Below are 20,602 nucleotides of genomic sequence, written 5' to 3'. Positions count from 1 at the left end.
GAACGATTAGAAGTCCTGTTAATGTCGCTTATCAGTACCGGAAGTGAAGCGTTAAGTGGGTGAGAAACTCAAGCGCCGGAAAGTGACTTTATTCTGTTATTAGCGACATTTGAATGTGAGAGTATTTCACTTATCTCGCCTGTAGACGCTGCCACTGACACGCGGTCATTTTATGAAAGTATGAAAACATCGCAATTGTAACGACGATGGAATCAACGTGCGAGTATTTCATGTATTTCCCCGCCGCTCCAATATCAAGTCTCTCGGACCCGGCGAAGTACACGAGTCTTCCGCAGCGAAAGCACGTCTACCTCGGGGAGACCGTCCAGTTCCTGCTCGTGCTGAGGTTCCAGGACGCTTCGGACAAGCGCGACAGCTGCGGGGCGGTTCACTGGAAGGAGCAGGTGGGTACTCTATCAGCGCTGGCGAGTGTGTGTGTCGCTGAGAGCCGCCAGCAGAGAGCCGCTGAGTGTCCGCCAGACCTCCAGAGCTGCAACAGCAGCTGTGATGGGGGCAGCGAGTCTGTAACCACCAACCGGACATTCACTCAGTGCGACCCGCTTCTCATTCAGAATAGCTCGGCCTTTAAGGGACGGCAGGACGGGACGGAACCAGTGAAGGTAAGATGGATTAAGAAGGGTGTTGTTATAATTGATTTAAGCACCAAGAATGTGTGGAATCTCATGGTTTGATTGCACATTGCAACAAACTTTATCTAGACTCAAATCTATTAGGGCTGAGTAATTAATCAAAACTTGTTTCATTCACGATTATTGCCCCAAACAATTAAGTTAACTAAAAGACTTAAAGAACAAAACAGACAATAAAACAATAAAATATTATAGAAAATACGAAAACAACACAAATAAACAATAAATAAAAACAATACAAGCAGGTACAATCAACATCTCATACATACAGGGTTGAAAGCCAAAGAGTAAAAATGGGTTTTAAGATGCATTTTAAAAATGGACAGTGAAAGGGGCCTGTGACATGCAGAGGAAGATTGTTCCACAATCATGGTGCAACAACAGAAAAAGCTCTCTTCCCTCTGAGCTTCCATTTAGATTTTGGTATCTGTAGGAGCAGCTGATTAGCTGACCTCAGACACTGGCAGGTGTGTAAGGATGAAACAGCTCAGAGAGGTAAAGCGGGGCAAGACCATTTAAGGATTTAAAAACAAATACAATCATTTTTAAATGAACTCTGAGGCTGAAATGGGTGTTATGTGTTCCCTCTTAAAATAAGTTAAAATAATCAAAACAAATTGATTATTACGTAAAGGAGTCTTTTATTTAAAATAAAATGCACCATGTACTGAGACCTGTGGTCACTTCACAAGAGATTCCCAGGGTGGCTGGTCGTCTTATTATCAATATCAGTTAATGAAGTTATAAGTTATAAATGTGATTAACACGTTAATTAGAGTTAAACATGTGAGAGAAACATGTACTTTTAACATTACGTTATTGTTCCTAATAATTTTATCAGGAGTCTACAGGTTTTCTGTCCTGATTTTATTTTAATATTTTATGACAATAATAGTAACAGTGAGCTTTATTTGTGAAGAACATTTCCAAAAAATGTTAAAATGACTGTACCAAAATACAAAAGCATAGGATAAAGCATAGCAATGAGACGACAGCAAAAATAAAATCTATTCATGGTTATTATGCACAAGACTTTATAAATACGTAAATACTAAATATAACAATGTAAAAGTGCCATGATTAAGATATATGTTAAATGCTCTGATGTCACAGTAAACGCGTACAGACAGATCTTCAGTCACGACAGCTGTTACTGAGTTACTTCCATCATGCCTTTGGCTGTTCATGAACAGGCCGAGCAAGTAGAGAACGCGGGCGGCTAGTTCACATAGCTGAGAGGCGTCTTGTGATCGTTTTATAGTTTTTTCCTTGTTTATTAACAAGAAACTGGTTTTGAGAAACAAACTCAATGAAGCGCCCGGCTGTCGTGTTCAATGTTTTGACTGTATGTCATCAACGACACATCTTGAAACATCAACAATCAACAAAATTAAGTTAATTTGTAGTTATTTAGTTTTTTTTGTCTATTCCTCAATGTTATTCCTCTCTCCTACAGCATCAATTATACACATGGACAATTATGCAAATCAGGTGATGACATCAGGATAGCCAATAGCTACTTTTCCTTACTGAGGAGTAATCATTTGATTTCAACTTTGACCCAAATTATCGTGATTGTGACTTTTTTTTCACAGCCCTACGAGCGCCTTTATTAAGGGAACTATGGTGGCCCTTAAGAAACCACAAAGGATGTTGTTGTCATCAAGCATGTGAAGTTGTCCATCAGCTGGTGACGCTCCCATATAGGCAGATGATATTGGCTATGTCCCCATTTGTTGGATTATGCATCAAGTTTCTGTTTCAATATGCAACTTGCTCACTCTGGCTATTTTAAAATGTGGTGGCACAAAATGGACTTGGTTAAGCATTAACCTTGCCTAAAGTGAATATAGGCAAGGCTTACTCTAAACTGATGAAAACCAAACACATTTCTACTGTGGAGTAATTATATACAGTAAATATATAAACACAATGTATGAACTTTCTGCCATTAAAACCTCTTGTATGTCACACACTGAACCTTTAAACTCCAAAGTCGTAACTATCAGTGACTACTATTACTGACCTACCTATAGTGGTATTATTTAACCTTTGTTACTTCGTTGATAAGACACCAGAGCAAAGTCAACCCGACTATTTCCTGTAAGCTGTCAGCCAAAGATGCAGGGATGTTTTACAGATGATGTCTGCAGAAGTTACCAAGAGTATTTAGCAATGAATTATATAATTTAGTGGATGCTGTGCACAAAGGTATTCAGCAGTGTTGTACCGTCACCCAAACCCTTTTTTTACTTTGCTTAAATATTTAATTAATGTACTGGAACCACACTACAAAATACCGAGCAGGTCACATCTTACTACAAAGGTGTTGTGTTCCATGTATGATCATGTCAAGGAAAAAGTTATTAGGAGTTAGGATTTCGAGAGTCATGACACTTCCAATACAGTTTCTGCTGGGGTTTTTTTTTTTTGCTGTTTTTTCGCAGTACTACACGACCAATGAAAACTTGCCGATTAATGATTGTTCTGTTCAACCAAGGTTTGGTGGACCTTAAGGGGGCAGCCCTACTAGATACCCATATAATAATAAACTATTCGTGTAGCACTTTTCTTAACAAATGTTACAAAGTGCTTAACATTGACTCGAGCCTAATCAAATATTTCAATGCATCTTGGCTGGTAAGGCAAGGAAGAAAGAAGCCCAACAGATGACACAATGAGCAAGCACTAGGTAACAGTGGGGAGAGAAAAACTCCCTTTTAAGAAATCTCTGACAGTACCGGACTCAAAGATGTCAGCTATCTGCCTTGGCTAGTTGGGGTGAAAGGAAAATAAGGGACAGAGAGGTGGAGAGGTGAAGAAAATAGACAGAGGGAGTAACGAGGAGAGATGAGAGATAGAGAAAACAAATCAATAATCAAACAATACAACAACTACTGTATGTTAAAATAAAGCCCCCCCAAAAAGAGGTGGAACATGAACCAACAGTAAAATAACAAAACAAAACAAAACAAGGCAATCAAAGATTGCAGAATTCGCCCCATTCACGCAACAAGCCTGTGTTGGCCTGTGTAACAGGGGCGAAGTAATAAAACACAAACAACACAACAGGTAAAACTGAAGCCAGGAGAAAGAGGAACATGAACCAACAAAAGAGTAACTGTCTCTTACACTTAAGCCATTGGGAAATGAGTTCACACTATAACAACTAATGATTATTTTCATAATTGATTACGATTATCTTGCTGATTAATTGATTATTTCTTTGGTCTACAAAATGTTGAAAAATGTTGATCAGTGTTTCCCACACTGATGATGTTCTCAAATGTCTTTTCATCAGTTGTAAGGATTTTTTTGTCAAATCGAGCGAAGAAACCAGAAAATATTTACTTTTAAGAAGCTGAAAAATCTGGAAGCTTGTTTTAATTATTTAAAAAAACAAAAACACTCAAATCGATTTATCAATTATTTCGACTATTCATGTGGTCATCGATTAATAATCAAATAATCATTGCAGCCCTATATTGGATACTGTTGAGACTGATGTAATTAATGTCTTATCTCCTTGGCTGAGTTTGTCCTTTTCCTGTTGTCCTGCAGTCTGCCTCAGTGTCTGATGACCAGGTTATCTTTTGTCTCACCGTCTCTTTGGACAAGCTGCCAGTCAACACACTCAAAGCCAAGGTCAGGCATACAGTTTATGTGCATGCTAACGAAAAAGTGTTGGACCATATCACTGTGTTCCTCAACTCTTGTCGTGTTTTACTATGCTCACTTGTGTTTGCAGTAGTTTGGGCAATGTTGCACATAAATGTGTGGGATGTTTTTTTAACTGCTGAATTGATGGGGTTGTTCTAGTAATCTGTTGAAGACACAGCTTTTGGTCCTGAGCTCCTCTCATCAGATGAGCAAAGACAAAAGCATTTGTTTTGTATATGACAGATGACCCGAGGAACTCTCTGAAACTAATGATTATTTTCATAATCGATTAATCTGTTGATTATTTTCTCGACTTGTTTGGTCTGTAAAATATCAGAAAATGTTGATTGTTGTTGACCAAACCTGGAAATGATGATGTTCTTAAATGTCCTGTTTTGTCCACAAACCAGAAAATTGTCAACTTAAACCGCTTAATCGATTATCAAAATATTTAGATGATGGACGGTTCATTTAGTAATTGATTAGTCAAATAATCATTGCAAATATTAACATGTCTGTCATTTCTCTCCATTTTTGAAATTGTCTTTGCAACATAGGCATTTGTTGCTAACATTCATCCACTGATGTATTAGAACAGTATCCCTACTCCGTGACCAAAACATCATACTTTATTTCCAAACCATTCAACCTGAGGTGTCCCTCGAATATATTCATTTCTTATCCTGTTCTTCCTGGTCGATCCCAACGACAATCACAGCAATTCGATAAACGCTGGGTATTAGACCTTTATTCAACAAAGGTGTTTTATTGGGACCATGGGTCCAAGTGCTTTACGGCACACAGCATGTTAACAAAAATATAAGGAATTATATACAATTACTGGCTATGAAAGTTTTATTTTGTCTACATTAGGCAGTGTAGCCTGAAGCCAGTGTAGGTGTCCCTTGGATTAGGATATTTATGTCTTATGTTCCAACTATAACTCTTTTGTTCCAACACAAACTATAACGGTAGATGTTGGCAACTGTGGAACTAGCTACGGTGTTGAGGCTAGGGATGCACCGATCCAATATTTGTATCGGGTATCGTTCCCGATATTGAAGAAAATTCTAGATCGGGTGTCGTAACAATGGGCTGATCCATAGCGGCCAATCTATTCAGTCTAATTCTATGCAAGCAACACACCGTGCAGAAGCCCACATATTGTTTTCAAAATGAAGCGAGCGTAAGGATCAATTATCTGGAACCTTTTCACACTACCTCAGCCAAGAAACTCAACGGCTACTTGCAACACCTGCGCAGTAAATGTCCGGAGGTGCGGTCATCGTTATGGATGGGCAACCGCTGTCGGTTGTCGGGGCCAAGGGATTCCGGCTGCTAATTAGCCACCTGGGGCCACGGTACGACATGATAAGCCAAAAATAATTATTTGTCCGAGACAGCTCTACCTAAACTGCATGGTAAAGTGTACCATCACATATTAGAGAAGATAAAAGCTGTCAAAGCTTTGAGTTTCACGACAGATATCTGGAGCTCTGACGTTTCCCCCGTGTCACTTTTAAGTTCAACAGCACAGCACACTGGCTAGATGAGAGTTACATGCCACACAGTGCAATGTTAAACGCAACAAACTTCCGTGGGTCACACACCAGTGATGCGATTGCAGCTACCCTAATGGAAATGTTAGACAAGTTCCTTTGAGCAAAGTCCATGTGATTCTGAGGCACAACACCAGCAACATGTGAAAGGCGATGGAGAACTTGAGAGTGTGTAGTCTAGGCTGCGTTGCACATACAATGCATCTCTTTGTGAATGAGGGACTTCTATCTCGACACTATTGGTTTAGTCAGCTGTTTTTTGTGTTGGATGTTAAAATAATTGTTGCTCTAAACTAAACTATTAACAAAGAACTGACTGTTTATTTTAAATGTCTATCAAGCTTGAGAAACTATTGGTTTATTTAAGATTGCTGTACTGGTGCAAATGTATTAAGCCAGGGCTTTACCCTTCCAAACCATACTAGACTGTATCAAACTGAACCTTACTGTGGTCACCACGGAGCATATATGGCCCCTCTAGATTTATTACAGTAGTTCTCAAACTTTTTATACCAAGTACCGCGTGAGAAAAGTAACACCATTTTCGCCAATGTTAAAGTACAGTGGTGTGAATGGGCCGAGCAAAGTCGGTCACTGTTATTATTTAATTTATTACTATTCTTTTGTTATTTGTTTCATTTTCGACTCACTCTGGTCAGAATTCCTCAACTCCACTCCGATCACATACCGTGCTATATACAGTAGAACAGTATTTCTGATCTGGAGGTACACGTACCACATTTCGAGAACCATGGCCCTTTTCTAGTCTATAATAGTTCTTTAGAAAATGCTGATGCAGAGCCTGACTGTAATAGAGCACATTGTAACTGTTGGATCCTGTTATGGTTGTCCTGTTGCTGGTGTCAGGTCATAGTTACTGTGTGGACACAGGAGGAAGAGAAGGTGGAGGTGAGCGAACATGGCTACCTGACTCTTCTGCAGCTCAGGAGACCAACACACACCTTCAGACAGGACCTCATGACCTTCAAAGCTCAGGGTATGAAAAACACCACACATAAGTGCACCGGGCCTAATGAATAGTTTGTTTTCGTAACATGAAAAGGTTAACAGGTTTTAACACAATAGAATTCATAAACAAAATCAGTATTTGGAAAATGAGACGTACACTTCAAAAATGTAAAAAAAAAAAAAAACATGTTTAATGGAAACACAGTTAACAACTGAACACAGTGCTAGTGACGTGGTTTTAACAGTTGTGCATTTTAACCATTCTTTTATCTTCTTCCCATTCACAGTCAACAGCACCCTGAATGTTCTTCCACCTCCCAGTGTCCACTGTCAGCAGCTGACTGTCTCTGGAAAACACTTGACTCTTCTCAAAGGTAGACCTGCAGGATACACACAGATCAGGGCTGGGTGGAAAAGTCTTTCTACGAAAAACCTTTTTTTTAATATAATTTGATATCGATACATATCAAGATACTGCTGTGAATGGCAAAATAATAGAATTTTAAACATGATAAGAACGAAATTTACCGCGATTTCCTGTTTGCAATTATGAAAAAGTGAATAATTTGACAGCCCTTCTATTGAAGCATATGAACAATACATGCCATGGTGACTGGTTTGGTATGGAAACGCAAACCAAACCATTCCACTCAGTGGAAACATGGCTTAAATCTCGTGCACTTTTCCCATTGTTATATTAATGTAGTATCACGGATCATTTAACAGCTGTTTGATTGATGCTTTTTTATATCAACCCATCCTGACTGTCATCAGAACTGGAACAACTGAATAAAGAGCTGACGAGAAGTGAGTGAAGTTTTGTCCCTCTTCTCTCCTCAGTGGTGAACTGCAGCTCTCACGAGGTGGTGTGTGTCAGAGATGTGAGAATCCTTCCTAACTATAACTCGTCCTACCTCCCCATGATGCCAGATGGTTCAGTGCTTATCGTAGACAATGTCTGGTAAGTACTGTACATGTGTACATTGATAATAATATAGTCTCGGATACAACAAATCCTAAATCTGTCTATGAGCACATTGGACAAAGACTACAGATGTAATTTAGCAATTGTGCTAATTCTGGCATATTAGTGATGCTTTTGCTGATCTGTTGATTAATGTGCACTGTCCTAATTCAATACACTTGATAATAATAACTATTGCAGAGTAAATGGAGTGGGAAAGGGTTGGTATTCTTAGAGGCCATACACACAATAAGTCTAGGAGAATCTACTGAAACACATTCATTTTGTTTGTGTGTATGACGGTGATGTCATAATCCCACCTCTCTCTTGCGCCTACATTCACTGTCGCTTATTACTTCACCCCACGGAGTGGAAGACAAGTATTGTTTTTAGTGGCTCTGTGTGTGTCTGTGTGTCTGTCTGTGTTTCCGCACTTGCACTGGCCAATATGACCAACAGAGGCCAACAGAGGCTTGTTGCGTGAATGGGGTGAAGTCTGCCATCTCTAAATACCTTGTCTTTGTCGTTGTTGTCTTCCTCCTCTTATGTTTAGAGATTGATTCGTCTTTTTGCTTTATAACTTTTATTTTCTTTCCTTAGTCGCCCTGGCTTTCTTCATTCTGTCATTGTATACATTGTAATGTATAATTGAGCGAATAAAGCTTTATTAAAAAAAAACAAAAAAAAACAGTTTGCTCATAGTGCGTCTTCTTCTCCCATTTTGGTGTAGCAGCGTTACAGTTCCACATACCTTAGGAAATCTTCATTCTCATTTAAAATCATTACAAAAAGTAAAAGAAAAAGGTTTGACTACTGATCATTGTTGATGGGGAAAAAATACAATACAATAGTGCAGTAAATAGAATGAAATAAACAATCAAAAGAAATTTGAGACATATTGACAGTAGAGTAGGATGAAATGAACACTCCTTGAACATGACATCACTGACAACAACAGGATGAAGTTAAGACAGTTGAAACTTAATTTCTGTTCATATATGCCAGAAACACACGTCTGTCAACCTGATCGGGATCGAGTGTGGCTCTCTCTTTATTTACAATATTACCTTCGGAAGAGAACACTCTGCCGAGGTCTCTCCACCAAAGCAGAGGGAGCAGACTGCCTCATGTAGGCTTGCATCTCCTGTGCCGTTTCTGCTGTGGCTGCCTTTGCCAAAGTTATTTGGTTTGTTCAGGTCCCCAAACAAGATCTCTATGGCACTGTCATATGATATGGTAGGACACCTTACCAATGCCTTCTTCTGGATCCTAAGGGGTACATTGACTAGTCTATGAGACTGCAGCATGTGTTTGGAGCATTCAGAATATCAAGTTTTGAATTAACATAATAGTCCTAGTGCTTACATGCCTGTGTTGTTTCGACTTGTGACTGAGGCTCCATTGTATGCTTGCCCTACCAGGTGTGTTTTGTAGTCAGGACCATACTGGACTTCTGTAATAATTGTGCAATTATCTATGAAGTTGCTGCAGCATCTGTGTGCTGTGCTGCTGCAAAATGAGGACCATCCACTAAAATGCTGAATTCCATCCTTTGTGCATCTTCACTAATTATTGCTAATTGTTGCGGTGCACACCATTTCAGCCAGGCAGTCAATCTTTTTGTTTTGTGTTGCATGCCTCAGGTTTGTTGCATTTCTTTGACTTTACTGGGGATCCTGCTTGGCTATTTTTTATGTACTTTCTCATTTTCCTCACTTATGTATCATATTTTGCAACAATTGGATTAATAGGAAGTGATCATGTTTGATTTTTTAGTTTATTTATGAACCTGTTTTTGTTTCTGAAGCCATCAGTCCGCTGAGGTCACCATGGCTTCATTCTACCGGATAGACAACAAATCATCGCGTTTACCCAGCATGCTCAGTGCCCTGGAGGAGCAGAACTTCTTGTTCCAACTGCAGCTACAAGACAAAGAAGAGGAGGACTCCAGTGAGGTGAGAGGACACAGTGGAGGTTGTGTCAGCTTCATTACATTACATTTTGTTGTCTTTTATTTTAGTTTTATTCAATCCATCAATTCCTTTAAGGTTAAGTACATTTTACACTTTACACTTTTTTATTGGGATCTTTGCAGTCAAAGTTTTAAAACATGTTTTGTCTTTGAATTAAAATTAAATTTGGAAAAGGATTGGAATGAATTATTTATATGGTACGTACATCTGAAAAATACACATACTGTAGGTATATTTTAATGTTGTCATTCCAAATGCCTTGGTTGGGCATATTTTACTTTTAATATACAATATTAGAGATATTAAAATATGCATTCAAATTTTCCCTGATGGTGATTCACTTGTTAATAGAAGACATTTACTGCTTCTGATCTGCTCATATATGGTTTAAGCCTCACAAAAAATAAAGTAAAATCATAATGCCACATCAATAGTTGGCTTGAATTGAAGGATTGGAGTTTTACTGGGAAGTGGTTGGCAATATTCACACTTGTGCAACATTAATCAGACCAGACTGTATATTCTAGAAACATTGAATGGGGTGAAGTCTGCCATCTCTAAATAGTCGGGTGGAGGTAGATTACAAATCAAGATGGCGGTTGACTACGAGATGGCAGAATCAAAGACGGCTTCTTGACTGCATGGCTGCAGTGTTTCTTTGTTAAGGTGCCAGGTTAGACATAACACCTAACAACACTGTAAGCGTGTAAGCTCAATACAAGGTTTAACAGTCTATGCTTAGCAAAGTCTTGTGATGCTCTGCTAGGCCCAGTTACCAAGTTTTTGAAAGATGCAAGAAGTGTCGTTCTTTGTTTTTCACAGGAAGAAGCACGAGCAAGAAGTTCGACACAAGAATCAAAGCGAACAATGCCAAACTAGATCAGTTAAAAAGACTTAACAATCCTGAAAACGTGGGTTAATCTCCAACAATTGCCCGGGAAATGTCTAAAATCTCATCATTTAACAGAGGAGTAAATAACTGCTAAATCCCTAGTCACTAGTGTGTGTGTGTCGCATATAAAACGGTCACGGCAGTTTCATGCAGCCATGCAGCCGTGATGGCCACGCCCACGTTGAGGAGGTACTTTATAATGGAAAGCCAACCAAACCATGTAGAGTCGAGATAAGGTGATACTATGTCGTGGAAAAACGGCATGAGTTTTATGGCCCGCTTTGTCTTTGAACAAAGAGGGCCATGTCGTCTCCATCCAAGATGCATGTTGACTCCATCTTGACTGAGCTGATCCCCAACAGAGATCAATAGAAATAATAGGGCTTACACTGAAAATTGAAAATTCAGTTTGTCAATAAGAGATACTAGAATATAGATGCTTCATATAATATGACCTATGTTCCAAATGAAAACTGACCAAGGTAGGAAATTGATAAGAAATTGTTTGTTGTTAAGAAATGTATGCGGCTATGTGAATATGAAAAAAAATGAGGAAAATATTATTTGAATCACACTGAAGTCATGTCTTGCAATTAATGACAGGGTTTGGAAGTCCCATTGGTGGCAGTGTTGCAGTGGTACGCACCAGCACATCCTCTCACAAGGTAACTGGTTATTTTCAGTTCAACTTTTTAAATGTTCAGTAGCTACACATTTGAGCTCTGTAACACTATACAAAGAGATATTTGTGTTCATATACAGATACAGTAGCTGATACTACATTTTAGCCAAACCATTGCTAATTGGGCGAAAGGTGGTTGTGGATGCCTTATTATTTAACTACAAACCCTTGTCTTGTTGCTTGTTGCACTGTGAACAGTAAACGGCAAACAGAATTGTGATATCTTGTCATATCTGCTGTCTTCTCACTGCATCATCATTTCCACCAGTCTCTGTTTTTTGGGTGGGCTCTAAAATGTCAGGGCAGTGGGCAGCAGGCATGAAAATAGAACAGTGTGGATGTATCCTTAGTCATGAAGCAATGTAGCGAGGGGAATGCTAACCAAAGCAATGCGAAGGAAGTTGAAAACACTTACAGCAGCGCTGAGTCGCAAAATGACTTTTACTTGTGATAAATCAAAATACCTCTACTCTACCTTGTTAAGGATGTTTAAAAACTAGTTCTCTGTAACGTACTCTCTCCAGGTATATTTCTAGCTGCTATTCGTTGCCCACTATCCGCTTGGATCGTCCTCAGCTGGTGATGACAGCCTCCTGTGCCAGTGCCATCAGACCCCTGCAACACTTGTGGGTTAAATACACTCTGCTGAACAACTTACAGGACTTTATTGGAGTCCGTCTGATCTGGAATTCTGAAGGTGAGGAGGATACATCTCATACAAATGAGATGTATCACTTATCACTGACTACTTTTAATATTTTCAATAGTAATTCATTTAAGTCTGCTTTTCCATTCATTTGATTTATTGTGTGTTTGTATGGCGCCCTCTGCATACCTGTTAAGATGAAGAGAAATAGATCACAGGTATACACACCGTTCTCTATTGGTAAACCCAGACACAGTATTAACACTACCTCCCTTCCTGTTGATTAACTAACCAGCAGAGCAACATCACTATTGGTGTGTGTGTGTGTGTGTGTGTGTGAGGGTGTGTATGTGTGTACGCACACTGCATTTGTGCTTCAAATTAAGACAAACATTTACCTACGCCTCATTCTTGTTGTTCTTTCTTGCTGTTCTTGAAGTATAATTTAGTTTGAATGTAAAAAGACAACCCTTAAAATTGTGACGCTGAAGCTTTTGAGCAGATTGGAATTTTTTATAGTTAAAGAGAAAAGAAAAGCTAACCGCTGACACTTAATTGCATTCTTTGTCCTTGTTACTTCCTTTTCTCCTATTGTTTCCTTCCTCCATTGGTCCTCTCCTCAGCTCAGAGTCGCAGGTATCAGCATGACTCCAGGTTGGCAGCAGTGGTGTGTCAGACTCCCCTTAACAACTTGGGACAGTGTAGGAAAGGCTCCACTCTGTCCTTTACAGTGGCCTTCCAGATCCTCACTACTGGAGTCTTTGAGGTATCATGCACATCAGCATTACTAACGTACTTACTCACATACTTACCTATTTACTCTTACACTCTTAGACTTTCTCTCCATCTCTTGAACTTGTGGTTGAAGTGTAGCTGAGTGGGGTTTTTTGATTGATTGTTGTTTTGGGTTCCTCCAGTTTGTCCCATGCCTCCAGGATGAACTGTGGTGTACCAGAGAGACAGATCAGGAAACGCAGGGAGAAAGAAAGAAAAAAATTCAAACAATCATCCCGAGTCTGACAGTGACATGCACACAGCTGAGTGTGACATCACTGAGCAGCTGTCAGAGGAATGTGCTGTGCTCAAAAAAAAAATCGATTGACCAACTGATGAGGTTTTTGTCTGTGCTTAATAATGACACCCGGTTCATTATACTGATAGTGAAGAATATGAAGATATAGACTATGACACTGACTCTGACTGTGTTACTGTGGCAGGGTCTCAGTCAGACCGGTACACATTACAACAACTGAACATTTCCCTACACAAAACCTTCAGAAAACTAGACTGCTTTTTCACTAATCACCATTTAATCATCCTTGAGCTGCGTATGTCACCTGCAGAAAAATGCAGTTCATATTGGTACTTTTGCAAGATCTCTTCTGGAGGCAGAGGAAGGGAGAGTTTTAGATTGTTATGGCGTATTTCCACTACTCGCCTTAAGTAGCGTTTCCACTAGCATAGTACCTGGTACCATTCCTCAGCTAATGTCAGAGCTGTAATTCAGGCACTAGAGAAGGAAATTAGAGACCTAGAAATCAATATCGTAAACAACAATAGCACAGACATGGGCCAAACATCAACACAAAAAAAAAACAGGAATTCAGTATTTTTCTTAATGAACGAGCCAAAGGAGCACTTATAAGATCTAGGTTCACCACCATGGGACACTGTACATCCTTTTTCTTTAGATTAGAGAAGTCGGAATAATGGTCCAAACAAATGGTCTGATAGAATTACCACTGATCCTGTGGAAATGAAGCACCATGCTGTGGACTATTACAGCAACCTCTTTCAATTAGAGAATTGTTGCATAGACAAGTGTGGATGAGCTGCTGCAGGGACTTCCTTAACTGGCCTGCCTGCTGGGTGTTCCAGGAGTGTTCCTGCAGGATGGCAGTACTCTCCCTGCTGCCCAAGAAAGGAGATTGGTTGAGCTGCTCTTCACAGATTATAAACCTTTTTCAAAACCTTTCTCGCCAACATACTGTGTACCAGCTCATACAATAATGGACACCATTTTCTTCTTGTACGTATGCAAGAATATAACATTAATGCTGGTTTCTAGACCAGGAGAAGATAGGGTAGACCTTTCTTGAGGGTAGACTTTTCTTTTTTCCACGCTAAGGGTTTTGGTAAGGGTTTTATATCACATCTTAGTTTATTATACAGGGAGGCTTTTGTTTGGTAAAGGTGGTAGATGGACTCAGCAGCACAGTTGTAACCCTAACCCATCAGACAGGGATGTCCCCTTTCAGGACAGCTGCTGTATATTCTTTAGCAATTTAACCTTTTTTAAGTTAACCTAAAACTAAGCTTTCAGGCATAATCATAACAGATTACTGCATACAAAAATGCATTTCATTGTACCAAATGTGAATCTGTTGTGTAAATCTATATATTTATATACATTTATATTTCACAGCAATGGTTTTTATAGTACTGCTACATATATTATGCCTCACAGTGTCCTTGTTCTCTGTCCCCCTGCTCCACTGTAATTCCACAGCTATGCCAGCACATGAAACTGAAGCTGCAGTTCACAGCCTCCATGTCTTCACCTCCCCCTTCATCACCTCTGAGGAAGTCTCCGTCATCCAGCCCTGCCGCCAGAGAGCTGCTGGAGAAACAGAGCCTGGGTCGCTCGCAGAGCTTCTCCCACCAGCAGCCATCCAGATCACACCACGTCAGGTACGAGGGAGTCATGTGCATTATCTTCATGTTAAGTGGGTGGTACAGTGGTACAGTGGGTAACACTGTTGCCTCAGAAAGAAGGTGTCTGCCTGGTAGTCTGCCAGGGCCTTTCTCTAGGCAAGTTCCCACCACATAGTTCCAGGAATAATAGTAGCACTATAGTCAGTTGTATAAAGTACCTAAAGCTACATGGAGTTAATTTTTATGGCTTAAGGAAACATCAGCATGTAGGTTAGCAGAGGGGTAATCTAAATCCACAACATGTATTGTGGATCACTGTATTGGATATCGGAAAGAGAGAAATGTTAAATTTCATACAGTCTAAAATCCTAGTTATTGTGCTGTAATCTATGCACAGACTGTAAAAAACAGCCATAGTATTTTAGCCAAGTCATGTTTCGGGTTATTTATTTCTTCTTGATGGCTGGCAAAAATATTTTTGTAAACCACATAGTTTAAAAGGTCTAAAATGACTGTGATATCAATATTGATCTCGAACATGAAAGAATGATATAGTGTCATCCCGAGTTTATCCGCACCCAAATGAGTTAGTGATTCACATGAGTCCTTGTTCAAGGATCATGTCAATCATGTCCACCTCTGCTTGTTCCAGGTCAGGCAGTGTAATGGACCAGCGTATTATCACGCCTCCTATGGGATCTCCACTGGGCCGAACCCTCTACCCTCCCCCTGACCACGCCCTCTTTTCACTGGACAAAATAGCCAAGAGAGAGTGCAAGGTGTTGGTGCTGGAACCAGTCCAAGAGGCACACTGCAGGTAAGAAAAAAACGCTTTAACAGTACGAGTGTGAGCCCTCCATGGTGTGTCCGAATTTGATCCTTCCCCTCTCTTTGTGCTGTCAGATGACGTGGAGAGGAGGAGGGTCTCAGTCGAGGGTCTGTCGAGCCGCCAGAGTCTCAAAGGAACGAGGAGCAAGAGAATCACATGGTGAGGAGAGAGGCGGGTGGTGGAGGGATGCTGCAGGACACATGATGAAGGAGAAGAACGTCTTCATTTCACTGGTTTATCATTTCACTGGATTTTTCTTTTGTACTTTTAAGAAAAAAGTCTTTAAGCTTACATTTCATTTTATTCCATGGGTTATTTTTATTTTTCTATAAAGTCTGGGTGATTTTGTTGATATACATTCCAGAGTTTTAGGGTTTTATTTGCATCATTGTTTATTATTATTATCATTATTATTATTATTATTATTGTTGTTGATATACACCTTCAAGTCTGCTCTCACAAATGTCTGTAGAAATCACTGGCAGCTCCCGAGTCACATCTTTGGTCAATCTCAGCTCATGTGAGAACACAGCAGGAAAAAAGCTCCAGATTATTCACACTCAGTATGTTTCCATGCACGGTTAAGTAGAGCCATGGTTGTAGCTCAACTATGCTGTTTAATTGGATTACTGCCCTTGTCCCAGTGTACGCACTAGTGGGGAATTGATTGACGTGTCTGCCTTCACCAGGTACTGTATACTGGAAATAGAGGAACAGGGAACTGTTGAACAAATCTAATGCTGAGTACCATTTACATCGAAAACCACACATGATTTTAACACATTTCACCCAATAATAGTTATTAACAATGCAAGTAACATGTCTGCAGTTTATAATGAAATAGTACTGTGTGTACAACCAATTTAATGTGAAATATGACAGAAGTGCTATCAGCAGTAAAACATCAGCAGTGTTTATGAAATTTCATGTCAGGGGTTGATGAGTTTGTTTCAAGTTTCAAGTCGGAAATCCTGAGTTCTGACTACAAATGGAATGCACCTTTAAGTCCAACTCATTTAGGGTGCTTTCCTCCCTGGACTTTGTTGTGATTCAGAGAGTAATTGTGTTACATTGTTGCACTTAACCTTAGTCTGATTGGTTTTCACACTGCATTCTAGACTCACTACTCACTACACGCTTATAAACAATTTGTGTGATTGGTCAGAATTTTGTGGGAAATTTGTAATTCAGGAAATTCCTTAGATTCTCGTAATCAAAAATAGATTACTACCAGTGAGAGTAGGCAATGGCATATATTGCTGTTCTCTGGATGGTGTTATACCAGTGTTCAGGACATTTCCAATTTGAGTGAGCAACTAGGCTACACCGAGAAAACAATGCCATATATCTGATGATGATGCCCTGCTGCTGCGTCAGACACCTCCGAAGGAGTAGATGTGTCCTGGAGGCATAAAATGACTTATTCACTGGACAGTTTGTATTCTGAAGACGCATCAGGTAAGCTGCTTGTTTATATATTTTGGGTAATTTGTGTACCCACTGTACCCATTGTGTGAGCTGAGACCACCCTCTCTAGGCCCGGTCTCTAGGTCTCAGCCCGGTTGATTTTTGCTGGAAAGGTGTGCGATTGCTGTGTTTACACAAGCCTATTAGAACCCATCTAGGGAGGAGAAACCCCAGTTTCAGAAATTCTTTGAGAAATTTGTTTCATATAATGTCAGTTTGACTAACATGTTTGTTTGGTTTAGGAAAAGGCCAGTCATAGTCTGAATACCATTTTCTTTTTCTAATATCATTTAAATGTACTGACTGAAAGAGTGACTGAATATTCTGCCTCCTGTATGTTCAACCCAGGCTCCGCCCCTCACCTTGATGATACAGACTTTCTCCTGGTGTTGTGAATGTATCTCACCCAGACAATCTCCAAATTCATTCTTAACACGTGTGTAACAATCTCTGGACCCAAATTCCCGGACCTTTACCCGAGTTTATGTCTGAAAAATGGCTTGAGGGAAATACTTTTTGTGTATTTTTGTATCTAGAAACTCACACTTTGCTGCAGTCACATTTCCACATTTTGTGCATTACACAGTAGAACAATTTGGGTGCCAAAATACTAGCTTGGTTTTTTTTCTGATAAAAGAATGGCTTTATATTGTCAGGCACAAATTGGAAAATGGTCTATATCAACACATTACATTCATTGTGAAACCCAACTGAATTAAAATTTACACATTGACTGTTTTATATATTTTATATCTGTTTACTTTAGGTTGAAACAGTCAAATTCAACATATACAACAGATGTGTGACGGGCTTTTTTTTTTACCTGCTACACCACAATGATCTGGACACCGATCAAACAAAGACACACACACACACACACACACACACACGACTAAGGCCACAATACAATATTATCACGATATTGTAAAGTACTGAGTATTTGTGAAATCATATACTGCGATATACTCAGCTCCAGTAAGAGTGAGCACTTGGCAACATCTAGTGGACTGAAACAATCAATTTGTTGATTTGATTTATAAATTTAATGTTGATTTATAAAATCAGTTAAAAAATGATATGTTAAAAAACAACAACAATACTCTCAAAACTGATATATCGCCATGCAAAAAGTTGCAATGTTTCACTGTAATGATTTCCACCCATCCCTCCACACAACTGGACATTGCCTTCTTCACAGTAAATAATACAATCAACTCAAAATACTTGTAAAAAAAAAAGATACCAGTTAAGGCCCTGTTTTTAAGAACGAGTGTTGTTAAGAAAGAAACAGTTTCTCGCCGATAAACACAGCCCAACCTTACTGCACAGTATGACTGAGCCTGAAACAGTGTTTGTACCCTCCTCTCATAATGTTCCCTTGTCTTAATGGGAACCACTCCCTGCAGCCAGGTTGTAACATCTGCTAGAATGATTGATACTAGAAGAATAAAATGTTAAGCAGTTATACAAACAGCAAGCAGTGCTGAAATGTGTAGCTGTCTATATGCTTTTGGCTATCTAGTGCATCTTGCTAACAAGAAAGCTAGTATCTCAAGCCAGCTTGGCTTTGCTCAGATATACTTTTCTGCTGATACTGCAATAGTGAACCGCAAGTTATTTGCCCTTTGACCTCATTATGGTCTGGTATTCATTTTTAATTAATACCAGACCTTAATGGTATTGGTATTAGTTTGGCTACTGACACGCGCTGGTTTCCAACAGCTTCACTGCAAACCTCTCGCTCCCCACACCCAAGTCCATCAATAAAACATCACATCACATTACATCTACCACTGCCTCAATCCGGACGGTCAGATATGTTATTTTGTGACTTATGTGTTTGAAACCCTCCGTTCACATTAAGTGACACAAACTTTCCAAACGGACCAGCAGCTCCTGTGTCCCCGACATAAAAACACAGATTTTCTTTGTGGACTTTGAGTGGTTTACAATCTTAAGCTACCATTGCATGTCACAGCTCGGTCATATCAACCCTAACCCCACTGGCTACTATACACTAACACTGTGGGAAAGTGAGATCCAATCATATGTGGTCACAGGAGATGAATCCTGATGTCAGTGTCGGGTGTGAACAGACAACACTGTCCACTTATGATCAGATCTCATAGGCGAAAGTTAATTATTATTATTGTTATTTCATATTTGCATGTTTGAAATAAACTTATAACTAACTAAGTTTACAATGGGGGGGTAGCATCTCTTTGAGGAAGTGGTTTACTGCACTCACTCATTCATTTCAGTGTGAGTGTTAGTCTTTACACTGGCTGAATTATTTAACTTATTTTGTCTAAATACAGCTTATTTATTATTATTAATGTTGGATATTTGCTTGCTCTGTAATCTCATTTTTGTCATATGGTTGGCCTTTGACATACACTGCACAGTCACAGTGCATCAGTGCCTTTTACAGTGTAGCATAATATGATATTAGGGCTGCAAGTCATTTCATAGGAAATGTTGAGCAGTGTTTGAATCAGTGAAAATGATGATGTTCTTGAGTGTCTTGTTTTGTCCACAAACCAAAATGAATCAGTATAAATGATTTCTTTGTTATATGGAGCAAAGTATTCACATTTAAGAAGCTGAAAAATCAGAAAGCTTACTTTAATTATTTAAAAAAAAAAAACATTGATTAATCGATGATCAAAATAGTTAATTCATTTAGTAAGTGATTAATAATCATCATTACAGCCCTATATGATATATAATCTATATCAGCCATTCCAAAAATGAAGAGCCCTTTGAAATGTGGTTTCATGAGCTAAAGCATCGTCACTGCTGACTATGCTGTGTGCAACCCCTGCACTGTGAACCAGATAAATAAGGCTCACTCTCAGTGGACACAAGGGAAAACAGATTTTAGTCACAAAAGGCTCATCTATTTAAATGTTTGCTGCTTTATTTTGCCATTTGACAGCTTTTTTTTGGATGACTTCTCCTGCACCAAAGTTCATAGAGAAAATCAGTGATTTTACATCAAAGAACACTTTTGTTGTTGATCCACTGCTGCCGCCATCATTAAGCTCAAATGTCTTATTTCTGTGCTTGTATTACTCCATCGGGATTAACATCAGTGAGACACTTAGAAAACGAGGCAGCAGTACACCCAGCAGTTACTCTGTCCATGCAAGCTATAAATGTTGATTTTCTCTGTGGACTTTGGTGCAAGAGAGTGAGTTTAGTCGCTTTAGGGCCTGTCCACACACAAACGGTAGTTGAATACGCAATTTTGTTTTGTTTTTTTATCACATTGGCATTTCATCCACACAGAAACAGCATTTTGGGAGACCTGAAATGGTGTTTTTTGAAAACTGGTCACACAGTGGGGAAATCTTTGGGAAAACAACGATGTCTGGCTGGCATTGACTGTCCCCTAACTTTGGAGATTATTTGGCAGTGTAGCCGACGACCATCAATAGAAAGTGACTCAAGTCAGCCTGAAAAGACTAGAACATGTCCTGTCCTCAGCAACTGCAGACACGGGGGTGAAGAAAAAAAACAAGTCTTCAAATTAACAATGAAACTGAATTGTGAAAATAGCCGGAAAGAGGAAAAGTGGAAAACAAAACCTATTTTTATGGACACAGTTTTTACTTGATTGAACAGATGGGTTATTGTTGGGCACACAGTCAGCT

The 20,602-nt window shown here is 39.4% G+C and overlaps 1 protein-coding gene across 1 annotated transcript; it reads left to right on the top strand.

Moving 5' to 3' along the window:
• The first annotated feature begins 27 nt into the window (after positions 1-27).
• On the top strand, positions 28-16,624 carry LOC131456746 (trafficking protein particle complex subunit 14-like). Its single transcript, XM_058625348.1, has 12 exons — positions 28-620; positions 4,212-4,295; positions 6,737-6,866; positions 7,126-7,212; positions 7,679-7,799; positions 9,610-9,757; positions 11,271-11,332; positions 11,874-12,046; positions 12,619-12,761; positions 14,505-14,686; positions 15,303-15,467; positions 15,554-16,624. The coding sequence occupies exons 1-12, from the start codon at positions 207-209 to the stop codon at positions 15,555-15,557; spliced, it is 1,713 nt and encodes a 570-aa protein (XP_058481331.1). The 5' UTR covers positions 28-206; the 3' UTR covers positions 15,558-16,624.
• The last annotated feature ends 3,978 nt before the right edge of the window (positions 16,625-20,602 follow it).

This window comes from Solea solea, chromosome 3 (assembly GCF_958295425.1).
Source record: "Solea solea chromosome 3, fSolSol10.1, whole genome shotgun sequence".
Lineage (NCBI taxonomy): Eukaryota > Metazoa > Chordata > Actinopteri > Pleuronectiformes > Soleidae > Solea > Solea solea.
Note: the sequence above shows the minus strand (reverse complement) of the source record. Positions and strands in the feature narration are given on the sequence as shown.